Source organism: Rhincodon typus, chromosome 22 (genome assembly GCF_021869965.1).
Source record: "Rhincodon typus isolate 14 chromosome 22, sRhiTyp1.1, whole genome shotgun sequence".
In the NCBI taxonomy this organism is placed as follows: Eukaryota; Metazoa; Chordata; class Chondrichthyes; order Orectolobiformes; family Rhincodontidae; genus Rhincodon; species Rhincodon typus.
The window spans coordinates 9,413,379-9,428,517 of NC_063353.1; the positions used below are offsets into that span (position 1 = coordinate 9,413,379).

At 39.7% G+C, this 15,139-nt stretch overlaps 1 protein-coding gene across 1 annotated transcript in view; it reads right to left on the bottom strand.

Annotated features, from left to right (window-relative positions):
• LOC125485812 (phosphatidylinositol 4-phosphate 3-kinase C2 domain-containing subunit beta-like) overlaps positions 1-15,139 on the bottom strand; it is a 140,991-nt gene that overhangs the window by 50,481 nt on the left and 75,371 nt on the right. The window contains exons 15-16 of the mRNA XM_048610566.1: positions 10,188-10,281; positions 5,504-5,598 (exon numbers count right to left, since the gene is read on the bottom strand). Coding sequence (XP_048466523.1) covers positions 5,504-5,598; positions 10,188-10,281 — 189 coding nt within the window. The remainder of the gene's footprint in view (positions 1-5,503; positions 5,599-10,187; positions 10,282-15,139) is intronic.

Here is a 15,139-nt window from a genome sequence, read left to right on the forward strand (position 1 = left end):
AGGAAATTAATTGGTGCTTTATTTGGTTTCTTTTTACAACATTCCAGGGTCTCTCACGCCAAAAATAATTTCAGTTGGCAATAATTCCGTCAGTCGTCCTCCTGGACTCCGTGGCAGGTCAGAGGAAGGTTGAGCAGGGAATTTTGTTATTAACTTTGTGCTGACTCAGTATTATTGAGTCCTTTGAGGGATGGGGAATAAATATCTTTACATCCTTCAGTCTCTGACCAATTCCCAAACTACATGAGGCTTGAACTGATTGCTGCTGATTGGTGTGAGGTTGGTTGAAAAATTTATGTGACAGTTCTTCGTCCCCTCATCTAATTAAGCCACAAGCCTATTTAAAATATGTCAACCAAAATCTCCTTTAAAATGGGCAAGCGTGGAAAGACTTCATTTGCTGTTAGTTTTTGAGTGAATTTTCCAGGTTGTGCTTAATGTATTAAAATTTCCTTTGCCTCAGGCTGAAAACAACAAATAAACATGTACAAGAGCAGGATTTGTAAAAGGAAATACTGGAGAAATGTTCTCAGGCAGATATAGTAACATGGGAGCAGTATTAGGCCATTTAACTAATTGAGCCTCCTCCTCCACTCAATATGACCATGGCTGATCATTCCCTTCAGTGCATTTTTTTCCCAATCTATCCTCCTATCTCTTTACCTCAGTGGTGTTTTGAAATCATTACTTTATACATACTCAATGGTTTCTGTCAGGTGGACAATTCCAAAGATTCATAATCTTCTGAGTGAAAAACAGTCTCCTCATCTTGGTCCTAAGTCACTAATTCTTTAATGACCCCCCCTCCCCAAATACTTCCTCTTTGCTGTACTCTTGGATGTCAATTACTGTAACATGGGTAGTTCAGGCTTTCTTTCTCTGAGGAGATAGTGTCAGATTGCTGAAGTCGCTGGGCTGGTTTTCCAGAACCTTAAACTAATATTCTGGGGATACGCGTTTGAATCCTGCCATGGCAGATGGGGAAATTTGCATTTAATAAGAATCCAAAATAAAAAAATGTTAGCATAATGTTAGCATTATAACCGAGTGTTGTAAAAATCCACCTTGATTCATAGAATCCTTAGACTGTAGAAGCAGGCCATTCAGCCCATCAAGTCCACACTGACCCTCCCACTCAGACCCACCTCGTTCCATTCCTGTAACCGTATACTTCGCATGGCTAAGGCTGGAATTGAACCCAGGTCCCTGGTGCCATGAGGCAGCAGTGCTAACCACCGAGTCACCATGCTGCCCTGGTTCACTAATAGCTTGTAAGAAGGAAATTTGCCATCTTTACCCAGCCTGGCCAAAATGTGAGTCCACACCCACAGCAACGTTTGTTGACACTTCATTCCAGTTAGGAATGAGCAATAAATGTTAGCCTGGGTAGGTTTACAGCTAAGACAGTGAAAAGCTCAGAGGTGAGTCATGTCAGGTGGCAGTCGGGAGCTGTCAGGGTGGTTCTGGTCAGGGGCCGTGGTTCTGGGGATCACGGGAGGTGCTGCTAAGATGGGAAATAACCCATATTTGGTGTGGCGGGACTGTAATTTGGGTCCATGAGGAATCGGGGGGGGGGGGCGTGGTAGGGTGCGGTGTGAGACAGGGTCAGTATGAGGAAGGGTGTTGCCTGCTGTACATGAGGAGGTCGAGGGAGGGTGGGTGTTAGGTTGAGCTTGGCAGAGTGGGTGTTAGGTCTGAGGAGGTGGGTGGCACTGAGTGTGAATTGGAGTAGGAGGAGGTGTCAGTGGTGAGTTGGGGGATCAGGTTAGGTAGCTACCTCGGAGTTAGAGCAAGTTTTAATTCCTCTACATTCTCCTGGGTATCTAACAAGCTAGGGCAGTTTGTACCCTCCAAAATCTCTGACTCTAATTTAGAGTTGGGTCGGTTTTATTTGGAGGCTTCCAGATGCTGGTTAATTGTCCATTGGAAGTTGTAACTTCCAGAGCAGTTTTCAGGGAGTGAGCTGCATTGGAACCTCACCAACTCCAATGTGCACTGCTGCAAGGACCATCTCCCGGTTGGACGATGTGGTGTGAAGGCAGTGTTTGTGATCTTTGCTCCCAACAACCTCCAATCCCAATAGACAAAGCTTGTATTTCTTTACAAATATTAAGAAGCTGGAATGTGGGCTGATTGCAGGAATTTCAGATCATTCTATGATTCCATGATAGAATGATTCCAGCAGAGAAGAAGGCCATTTGGCCTATTGTGTCTTTTCTACGTGATGCTATAATTTTATCTGGAGCCATCTGAAAGTCATTTTCTTCCCTCTCTTAAACATACCACCTGAGGGGATCTCATGTGGCACTACATCATGCAGAGGTAGTGTCCCTACCCTTGAAACAGGAGGCCCGGGTTCAAGTTCCACCTGCTCCAGAGATGTGTGATAACATCTCTATTAGGAAAAATAGGTAAGCTTACAACTTGTCTTCCTTTGAGTCCACCCACCTTCAAGCATTCCTCCTAATAGTTTTTCTTGTTCCTAAGATTGGCAAAACTAGTGAACAGGATAGAACTTAAGGTGATAGACTGCAACATCACATCTTCCAATAATATTCACTAAATCTTCATTTTTCTCCCCTGTAAGAATGACAAATAACTGCTGATTTCTGAAAGGAGCATAAAGTGGGAGGAGAGGCAAACAGTTTTGGGAACAGCCACCAGGAGATGTTTTAAGAGCTGGAGCTGCAATCTGTGACTCAAATATCAGTGGGACACCATACAAGATTGTGCATGCATGGTTGGTTTTATATTGCTTCAGCTAAACAACATGATTAAGCAGTATACGGGCTCTTCTCCAGCATATAAACACTAAACAAAAGATTGTTCTGCTGGCTGGGGATGTATTACAGATTGTAGCCTATTTGAACGCCAGTGGAGCAGTCAGTACTGAGTGTTCCAAGTATAGAGCATCAATCTTCCAATTCCAGCCTACAGAAGGCATAACATTGATTTTGCTGAGTGAAGCCTTACTTTAATGTCTTTTATCACTTGCTGTGTAATTAGTCAGCTGTGAATTATCTTGATTTGGTCTGGAAAGGAGAGTTTCTGTAATTTAGTGCTAGTTTTCACCAATGCTCCAAGCTTGTTTATCATGTTCCAGCAGATATAAACTGACCTGAATGGCAGTTCATGTGGCAATAGATCATTAGCAGCAGAGAAGTAATGAAACATTGGAACAAGAGAAGAAAGGCCTTCATTTCTGTGTTACCCAGGCTATTGAAGTTCTACCAGGTTTTGTGTGAGTTCATACTCTGGGTTATCTCCAGCACCATCTCCCAGGGAAGCAATACAACGGGAATCACTTTTTTAGCTGCTGTATACAATGGCTCTGTTAGTAATTTGTCCATTGTTCAACACATGGACACTTTTCCCTGCAACTAACGTCAGTGGAAATGAAAATCGATAGGGATACATAATGAGCATCACTTTGATCTGATCTAATCTTGGCCATTTTTTACTGTTGCCAAAAGTTAGTGTCACCACAAATGGGTGAATTTACAGGAACCAGAAACATGCACACACTTAAAGCTACAAAATTTCATGTTGTTGGAGTGACAATACCCTACATAATGACAAGTTTGAATAAACCATCTGCATCGTTCCTTGGGTGCTGGCAGCAGGTTGTTATCAAGAATGTCTTCAGATTTGGCCTCAGTGCCTCATGGATTAAACATTTGTTCATATTGAGGTGCTGGGGACAGGGTGGTCAATATAATGCCATTTCATTGAGGTGCACCATTTGCCTAATGTTTCTGTGGAATGGGAAAACCCAGAAGGCAGAATGCCACTCATTCATACAGTGCTCTTTTCTACTCTTTCCTTTGGTTCATCATCATGGCAGAAGTCGTCCAATGTTGAACACTTTCTGATGCAGTTAGAGTGGCAGTTGCACCGGTGAGCAGGGGAAGACCTAGTGCAAAAGCACAAGTTCCTCCAGCAATTTCTGTTTTTCAGATCTTCAGAATCAGCAATCCTTTGTTTTATTTTAGTACAATCGTTCCCTCATTCTTCAAAGTGTTCCCTGTATGCTGTGAATGCACAGTCTGGAATTTCTAACACAACCACAATAAACAGGCAAAACATCCAGTAGACAACTGGTAAAAGACGTGTCAATGCGTGATAAGCAAGAATCAACTGGTCGTGAGGAAAAGACTTACTGTTTCTGCTATTATGGAGAACTATGTATGGCTAATCATAGTCCAATGGTATGTGATAACCCAAACTGTCAATGATAGAAAATGAATTGCACTAATAAAGCACTCAACACGTTCTGTGTGAGTGATGTACTGAATTGAACCATTCTTGTTTCTGTTGAATCATTGGATGGAATTCAAAGTCAAATTGTTCAAATTGTTTAATAACTTATTTTTTAAACTTTTCATTTACAGGAATCATAGGGACACAATGCAGAAGCAAGCCATTTGGCCCATTATACCTGTGTTGGCTCTTTGATAAGCTATGAAATTGGTCCCATTCTCTTTTTTCCATTCCTTATCCCTGTAACTTCCTCCTTTTGACATGTTGAAGCTTGGGGCAGATCAGCCATGATTTTATACAATGACAGGGCAGGTTTGAGAAACTGAATGGCCCACTCCTACTCCCATTTCTTACGTTCTTTTCCTCTGTCCAACTCCCTTTGGAAAGTTATTATTGGCTCTGCTTCCACTTACTATGTTAAAACACAACTTCTCAATTCTTAAGATTACACAGGATGTATAGAACAAAAACAGGCCAATAAGACCGACCATTCCACACTACATTCAAATGTCTTCCATTCTTGTCTAAATCCACCATTACTACTTACAAATTTTCTCCTCGGTTACCTGAATTCCCAAGTTTTATTAATTGAATTTAAAGTTCATCAGCGGCCACAGTGCATTTTGAACCCATGTATCCAGAGGGATTAGCCAATCCTTGGGTTAATTTCTAAGGGCAATGCTCCGACTAGTCACTGTCAACCTGCCTTGTTTAAATTTAAACAGAGCGTGGCAGTTAACTGTCAATCATCATTATGCATTCTCCATTGCTATGCCTCTACCAATCAGAGTCCAGTTGCCAACCAGTCAGTACTGTGTTCTCATGCATAGTGATGAGATCATGGGTAGGCATGTGAGCAATCAAGGGTGGGGATAGAATTGGGCAGACAGAGGGTTGGAAGCTGTTTATGGGGCCAATAACTGTTCCTGTAAGAAGACTTTTTAAAATGCACTCAAGAAACATGTAATCATGTGGTCTGCAGCATTCCCTTAAAAGTGATGGACACTCTTTGCATGACAACCATTGCAAAGAATGCACCTAGGCTAACAAACCAGAGGCCCCAAAATGCCAAAGTCAGAAGCAAAGTGGAAAATACATTACTGCAAAATGCTGGGGAGTGGAGGTGTTACTTTATCCTGTTTTAACTGAATGGGGGTGTGCTAATTGTCACTCTGAATTGTTGAAGCCTTCAGTGATGGTTGACCCTGAATTTGAAAAGAGAAGTTGGTATCTCTGCACTTACCAGTACAAATGATGTGCAACTCGAATATTCCTGATTGAACGATTGAGTAAAAGTTCCACAAGGGGGTTATTAAGATGCCATTCAAATTTTACTGCCTGTTAAAAGTAGCATAGGAATTTAAAAATTCACTGTTGCATTTGATACACAGTTTGCCAGTCGACATTCCCAATTTCAGTCACTAACATAACCCCCATGTTACGATTCACCTCATAAACCTCTGAGATCATGATTGGCAATTTGTATTTGACAAATGTCAGCGACAAGTATGTAGTATTTCAGAGTTTGTCAAAGGCACCCTGTTGTAATTGTGCAGGAAAATTAATCCTTCAAAGCACCACCATTGCTCACCATGTTCTATGATGAACACTTGGCTAATAACAGTTAGAGTTACTGCCAGCATTCTCTTTTTAGTTTGGGATAAATATGATCTGCTTTGTCCGTTTGGTGGAGGAAACCATTAGGTAGTCTAAAGAAAAGGGGCTTTTGTCTCAAAGAAGATGTAGTTTATGGCATGATAAAGATCAGGAACAAGTTGCATTGATATGATACAGGAGATAGAAAATCTTAGTGGTAGCTGCGTCTCCTTCAAGACACAGATTGATTCTGTTATTCCCCACTCCTTGTCCTTGTGACATCAGCAGTTTAGGTGGACCTTAATACAGTGGAATCATAGAATCCCTACAGTGCAGATAAAGCCCATTCAGCACATTGAGCCTGAACCAGCTCTCCAAACAGTATCTTGCTACCATGCCACCCTAGCATTAACCCTTTCAGATCATTATCTTATACAACACCCTACATCCTCATTAAAATGTTAATTAGAGATGCTCAAAAATCATTCATCTCATGTTAAACATTAGAGTGAATATGACACATTCACAACCCACCAGTGACTACTCACATGCTTGTTAGTATAACGTTACAGATAGGTTTCCAACATATCTATAAGATTCATTCCTCCTATTATTTTTAAAAATTCATTCATGAGTATCACTGAATAGGCCAGCATTTATTGTCCATCCCCAATTGCCCAGAGGACAGTTATGAATTAACCCAATTACTGTGGGTCTGGAGTCACATGTAGGCCAGATCAGGTAATGATGGCAGACTTCCCTCCCTGAATGACATTAGTGAACCAAATGGGTTTTTACGATAATCAACAATGGTTGCACGATCACCATTAGACCAGTTTCTTATTGCAGATTCTTATGGAATTCAAAGTTCACCATCTGCCAAGGTGGGATTTAAATCTATGGATCCAGAGCATTAGCCTGGGGTTTCGGATTACTGGCCCAGTGACTTTACCAGTACACTGCCATCTCCTCTTGATTATCAAGTGTAATCAGGAATCCGCATTAGCAAAGGTTAAGATTATCAGTGATCATTAATGATGTATACCTAGATATCAGTTTTTAATCAGCACTTTATACATGGGGGCAGTGTCAGGGTGGAATTAATGACTTAGGCAGTCAATAAATCAAAGTTGCCGATCTTAAAATGTAACGCTGGGAACACATTGCATTATAGTATTGAAGGGCAGTTTTATATAATGGAGTGTTAATAGATGATCCACTAATCACTTCAGATCCTTCTTGGCATTTTTGGTTGTGAATTGTTAGTTTGTCTTTGCGTATGCTTCAGTAACCATTGATTGTGTGTTGGGCTGCTAAATACAGAACTGTGAGAAGCTAAATGACCTTCAAGACTGCAAATCTAAGTCGTTTCTTATCACAGGTCCAGTAATCACAGATTAAGGAGCTTTACTATCAAGTGTTTGAAATGAGGAAATAAAAGAAAATATGATAAAAAGGACATTTTATTTTCCTTTTGGTGTGTTTAATTTTCAGCTAGATTTCTGTAAACACAGGAACATGCTTTGAAGCCTTGAGTGAATTATCTCCCCAGTTAAATATGCCACAATAACCATCACAGCTAGCATTGTTAAAATGCGTTTAATGCAATAAAATATCCTGAGGCACTTTTCAGCAGTGTTATTAATTTTAGACCAAACCATTAGGAGGTATTCAGAGAATTGGGCAGAACAATATTCAAAGAGTTGGGTTTATAAAGAGGACTTTAAAGAAGGAGAGGTGAAGAGGCTGGGGGTGGTGTGGGATATGTGTTTGGGAAAAGAATTCCAGAGCTTAGGACCTGTACAGCTGATGGCAAAGTCACTAATATTGCTGTGCTGGAAATTGGTGATAGGCAAGAGAGCTGTATTCAAGGAGCATAGAAGTGTTGGAGAATGGGAGGGATGCAGGAGATTACAGTGATAAAGAGTGGCAGGTTCATAGACAGACTTAAAATCAAGGATGAGACTTTTGAAATTAGGGTGTTGTCAGATTGTGAATCAATGCCAGTCAGTGAGCACAGGGGCAATGGGTGAAGGGGGCTTGGTGTGAGTTTTTAGGGTAAGGACTGCAGAGATTTGGATGAGCTGATTTTTACGGAGAGCTGGATGCCAGCTAGGGGAGCATTGGAATAATTACATCTATGAGTGATGACTCTACAGTTCAGTGCTCCCGGGAAGGAGGGAATCACGAGCAATCGCAGGCTGGAGATGTATCACTCTGAGTGCCAGACCCGCTGTCGGCACACCTCTGGAAACTATCCCCTCACATTCCTACTCTGTATTGTTTCCCTGTGATTTGTGTGAGGTAGTGGATACAATGTACAGTGGTCAGGAAACATAGAAGTATAGAAAATAGGAGCAGGATTAGGCCATTTGGCCCTTGCAGCCTGCTCTGCTACTCAATATGATCATGGCTGGGCATCCAACTCAGACCCTGTTCCTGCTTTCTCCCCATACCCCTTGATCCTTTGAGCCCTAAGTGCTATATCTAACTCCTTCTTGAAAACATTCAGTGTTTTGGCCTTAACTGCTTTCTGTGGCAGAAAATTCCACAGGCTCATCACTCTTTGGGAAAGGTATTTCTCTTCATCTCAATCCTAAATGGCCTACCCCATATCCTTAGACTGTGAAATGCAAAATACAAATTGCCACAGGAAGGCTATTAGTTGAAGTTACAAAAATGATCTCAAAACTGTAAAAACAAAACATTGATATAACATATAATCCATATGAAATGTATTTAACTGCTTCGGAAATCATTAAATAAAAGTAAATCCTAATCCTATAAATGAACATTTCACTGGCATTCTAACTCACACATTTCACTTTGGGTGCTACATGCATAAATGATGATTATAGATTGATTGTTAATGTAATTTGTCATTTTTTTGTCGAGATTAACCACATTAGTAGGTGAGGATATGAAAAGAGGGCCACTGAAGACTAGCTACTTCATTAAGCCTGCCCAAACCGATGAATGAATCATACATAAGAGGAGGCAGTTCGGCCCATCTTATCTCTGCTAGCACTTTGAAATTTATTTCCACACCACAGATTGTCCCGACAGTACTGAAAATTGTTCCTCTTTGAGTTCATGTCCAAATGACTTTGAAAGTCCTTGTGGAATCTGAATTCAGGTAACTAATTCCAGATCCTTGTAAACCAGTGTGTGAAACTGTAACATTTCATATCCCCTCGAGTTCTTTCGCTAATTTTAAATCTCTAATTTTTTGTTACTGGCACACTTGCCAGACAAAGTAGTTTCCATCTAATTACCCTATCAAAGTGCAGCAATTCTCTGTTTAGCTTCCTTCGCTACAAGAACAATCAAAGATTCTCAAATCTTTTCACGTAACTGAAGTCCTTCCTGCCGGCTAAGCTCTCACTGACCTCCTCTGCAAAGCTTTGGCATTCTTTCTGAAGTGTTGTGCACACAATTACTTCACCTGGGCTCTAACCAAATTGGCTTCACGTTATTTGTGTTTTTGTATTCAATACTTCCATTAAAAGGTCCCATATACTTACTTAAAAATCTGATCAATTTGTCCAACTGCATGACAATGATTGGGAATATGCTCCTGCATCCATCTCAAAATGATGGTTGTAGCTTATGACCAAAGATTTCCTTACTGTGTGGTTGTGTACCCAAATAATAACATGATTTTCCATCCTGAGCATGAGATCATGGTTGCAACCTGGCACAAAGCTGACATGCAAAAAAAGAGGATGATGTTCTGTAGCATACACCACAGTAGTACCATAATGTGGTAAAATAACCTGGTAAAATAGCCTACACCAACTATTTACCCCCATTCTCCATAGCTGCCAATTCCTGCTGAGCTGGTGTTAATGACTGCTTTTAATTTCAGCTCTAAGCTTTGAACTTAACCAGTGCAGGACATCACCCTGATTGCAATGTAGCTCCAGCTTCATACTTCCTGAACAGAGCTCACTGAACTGAGATCAACAGGGGAACCTAGTTGCATCCCTTGGGTCTGTAGGTCTAAGCACTGATCAGACTGCGTCAGCCAGTACAGTAGGGGATTCCTATATAGTATGCTTCATAACAAGCGGCAGGGTCTGACAAATCAAACATTAAGAGAACTCACAGCTACAGTTGTGTTCGCCATTTTGTATTTTTCATAAAGATTGTATCTTTATGCCCCACTTCTACAAATCTCCCCCTTTGACAATTACACTATTGACTTGCCAGACAAACTAAAATCTGTTTTTAGAAGACTAGCTCCACTTTGCAACAGCCTGCAAGCTAGAAGAATGATGTTTGCCTTCTTTTCTGCCATACAATGCAATATTTTATCAGAGTCTATTTACCTGAACTAACTGCGGCAGATAATCTAACAACTCATCATCCGGGATAGATCCAATCTGCTGGGCTGCAGTCTGACGAATCTCTTGATCTGAAAAGCTTATCAAATAGAAATAAAATGAATGAGTGAGTGAACTTACTTCCATCATTAACATACATGTCACAGCTGAACAATATTATGTTACAGCTGACCCCAATTTAGCCAATAACTGAATTTTGGAAAAATAAAGCAATTGAGCTTACTATCAGAATAAAGTTAATCTGTTCAATAGGTGGCAAATTTAAACATCTCTTTATGACCAGATTTTTCTTCTTTTTTGAAAAGAAAGTAAGAGAGAGATGTCTCTTTGCATAAATTTGAACACGACTTGCTCCTGAGACGAAAGGTTTGGAAGATTTTGCTATGGTGATTTTGTGTAGCACAATTTTCTCATTTGAAATGATAGAGACCAAAACAATCATATTGCATATACAATGAATCTTTAACGCTTCTGAAGTAAGTATTGCGCCATAAGGCAATGATGAATGGAAAGCTAATTAAAGCTGTTGTGGCATTTGTAAAACCATTGCATACTGGCTGAGCAGCAAACTCATAAAATACATTCCACTGTTCAGACTTTTGTTGGGCTGGAATGGAGTATTAGGATGATCTATGTTGACGAGAGAAATTAACCCTTAAACCAGTTTAACTGTTTTAGACATTGAGAACTGAGAAACCTGACAATTTAGTACATGTTACATGAACTTCAGAACTGTTTCACTGATTGAGAAAGAAAATCAAGTTTAAGCAAGAATTGCGTTGTAAAAAAGCAGCATAGGCCTCCAGTGGAGGTAACATTTACTGTACTGTTGGTTATTAAAGTTATTGATTGCTGTGTCTGCACAAAGGAACATCAAGAAGACAGTGTAAGCAAAAATAGCAGGCTCAGATAAAGAACACTGCACACCTCATGAAGACAGTAGGAAAATGCTGCAGGAAGGAATTTCCATGGGGAATAACATTGAGTGCACTCACACTGGTAATACATTTGTGGAATTGACAGGGAAGGAGACAGCTGTAGGCCTGTATAGAACTACAACATCAGGAACAGGGGGAAACCATTCAGCTCTTTAAATCTGCTCCTCCAGTCACTTGGATACGAGTTGATCTACACCTCCATTTAATTTGTCTGTCTAAGTTTCACGTCCCTTCTGAAATAAAAATCTATTAATTTCAGTGTTAAATACTTGAGTTAACCAATTACCCACTGCTTTTTGAGGGAGAGAGATCCAGAGTGCTATTATCCTTCATTTGAAGAAGCACTTCCTGATTTTCTTTATGAATGACCAATCTCTAATTTTCATGGTTATATTCCTTCATTATTAACTGCTTTGTGAGAAGGAATAGTTACTCTGTATCTACACTATTGAATTCTTCTGGCATGTGACATGTCAAACACTTTGATCAGATCACGCCTCCTGTACTCAAAAGATTGTCAGCCAATACTTATGCATCTCTTTCATTACATATTAATTTCTCTTGTATTGTATGTTGCATCAACGTGCCCATTAGTTCTAATAATGAGGTAATATCCAATGACTATAGACTTGTATGTCAAATCCACTTTCCAAAACATAAGAGTCAAATAACATTCTGCATGTAGCAAAAAAGGAACAGTTCCTGTTTCAGCAATCCCCAAAGAAGGTACATTTTGGCAAACAGACGACAATATTCATGATAAAGTCAAAGGTAATGGTGGTGAAGGGATAATGCTGTATCCTGAAGAATACAAACATTGGGGGACAAATCAAGGAAGTACAACTTGATAAAGGTGGGTTCATCGGCTCACTTGCCCTGAGTTACATGACAGCACCTGATGGTATGGATAATTTGAAAAGAGAGTCGTCCAAGTCTTTCATCCGACCTTTTCAGGGAACAAAACCAATGGTCACAATAGACATTGATGCCATTTGTGCTACATTACATATGTTAGCTACACAACATGTACTACAGATATTTAGGCTCTTCTTGAGTCAAATAGCTTAAAATGTATTTGCAACCTTAACTATATACAAGGTTATAATATCACAACTTATATATGTCATTTGGGTTCTATGGTTACTGGTGTATTGCACAGTAGCCACACATAACAAACTGATTACATTGACTCCATTAAACAGAAAGTGTGACTCAAGATGAAGTGGGTATCTTTATACTGGAATGTCACATTTTTTAATGCAATGCAACTGTCTTAAAGGTACAGGCATGGCTGTTCTAGAAGCTATATCATAGTACATCATTTCATTTTCTTCTTTTAAAGAATGGGACCCATTTCTGATTATATTGTAAGGATTCATACACAGATGCAGACTGATATGGGTATCCTTGTACTTGAATTGCAAATGGGTAATATGCATGTTCAGTGAGTAACAGGGAAAACTAATGGAATAATTAAATAGACTAATAAATAATAGACCAGACTGGATTAGAGGGTGGTTTTTGAGGAAAGGTTTTTAAAAAGACAATTCTTAAAGGCTGGCTATAGCTCGAATGGAATGGTCTATTAGTGGCCTTTTGTTTATTGCAGATTCTTTGTGACCCAACACAAATAATGGAACCTCAAAGGTTTGTTCTGGCATCTTTTTAAGTTAAATTGAAACAACTATAGCTGAGGGAGCGATACTTTCGGTATTACTTTTAACTTTAGCTAGTGTCAGTCCTGACAAGACCTTGGAATAGGGGATACCTGTATGGAAAAGAGCTCCTGAGAAGGATATATAATGTATTAGGTCCTTAGAGTGAACAGTTAATGTTAGACCCAGACCAGATAAAACCTGAAAGTGGTTATTTAAGCTTAGTATGTTGAAGCTCAAGTGTATGGGTGCTCCAAGAAGTAGCTACCTGCAGTTCCAGTTTAAAAGTTGAAGGAACAGTGACCTAAACCTACCAAAATGTCAATTGGAAGGATTCTAGTGTGAGTGTTATATGAGTGGTGTTTTGGGAACTGTACCAGGGTTGTGTTTTAAATACTGAATGAGGAGTATGTTTTGGGTGCTGTCTAAAATCTGTTGTGATTATTTTCAATTTATAAAAGTGTTTTCAGATTATAATTTTATTGCGTATTTAAAATCTTTGAAGTTATTTTATAAGTAGATGGTTTGGATGATTCTATTTTATCTATGATCTCTTTGTAATGAATTTCCTTTTTGTTGTTAAAGCAAACATCTGCAGCATTGCATACTTATGTTTCAGTGACAGGCCACTTTGTTCAAGCCAAAGCAAAATCAAATGTGTTCCATCAAGCCAGATTTCTGCCTGTGATTTGACTTGTCCAGGGACAGCATAAGTTGGGGTCATAGCAGCTATGAATACGATGCATGAGAGTGATGTTATGGTCTGGAATCTTTCATGTTGCAACTGATGGATTTGTCACCCCATCCATCATGATCATACACAAATCTGTGCATGCTGAGAGACTGATAGTGGACGGTCATTCCATTTTAACAATGCAAAAGGTTCTGGGGTTCAAGTTGAGGATACAAATGGGCATTTAGAATGGATAGTGTCACTGCATGGGATGTTAGTCCGATTATAAACAGTTAGCTTATCTTGTGTGAACTACACCAAATTGCACAGTTTTCTGAGTACCTCTTGTGTAAGATGAATGAAAGATGACACTTGCATTTGCACCAGTGTCCATTTTGGTATTTAGCACATGTTATCCATTCTTTTTGGGGTGTATGATTGGAATGGAGGTAAATGCTTTAGCTTTTTCTGATTGTGATCATGATCTGTCAAGTTTACCACACTTATTGACAGACTGGAGCCTGCAATAACATTGCAGTTACTTTTGCATTTCATTGACAGGCTTGTGTTTCATGGACATAAGTTTCTTTGGCATTGTTCATTGGTTAGCTCTCCTTTACATGTTGCTGTGGAGTACTGGGTGGTACATTGTGTTTCCCTGTGTAATTACTTTAACTACCTACTTTTGTCCTCTTGTAGAGAATAGTTTGCATATGTCATGAAATGCTGGACCTTCTTTTGACTGGTGAGACAAGCCATATTCGATGCATTTTAAAGTTCCACTGAACCTATTGACAGGTGCAATAGTTGTTCTAGAGTCAAGCACTTGCAGATGATGACAACAAGGTGTAGAGCTGGATGAACACAGCAGGCCAAGCAGCATCAGAGGAGCAGGAAAGCTAATGTTCTTCAGTTGTCTGAAGAAGGGTCTAGACCCGAAACGTCAGCTTTCCTGCTCCTCTGATGCTGCTTGGCTTGCTGTGTTCATCCAGCTCTACATCTTGTTATCTCAGATTCTCCAGCATCGGCAGTTCCTACTATCACTTGCCGATGATGCTGGTCTGCTACAATTACTTCAGCAGTCTAGCAGTGCATCAAGTGTCTTTTGGAATGATTTGATGGGCGTAGAGACAATGACAAGTTCCATAAGCCTAAACTAGCTTTGGTATCTTCATGTCAACATCTATCTACAAATTTTTCAATTGTTTCACATGGCTGCTATCAGTATGACATGAAGACAAGCCTATGTATGCTGAAATTGACTTGAATTGTAAGTTGATCTTAGAAAATCTGAAAAACTTTGTTAGATCCTTCTGGTCACTGTCAGAAATACTGGAGGATTTTCTTCTTCTTAATCCTTCAGTGCCCAAAGCATGAAGAAGTTTAACTGCTTGTTGTTCTTTGTCAGTTATCTGCCGTTCCATAAATTAAAGAGTTATGTGTTTTATAAATAACTGAAGTTGTGTCAGTGGTGCACCAACTCATGCTTAACACTTTGCTTTCACCTTTTTGCTCTTTAAAATGTGAGTCTAAGAATCTGTAATGCATTTCTGCCTTTTTGGTGGTTTCTGTTGCCTTTTTTTTACTGCATTGTTACGATCCCATCTGATGGTAATACTGGATAAATCAAATCTGAGAATGAAATCTGGCTCGAAACATTGTAAGTTTTAT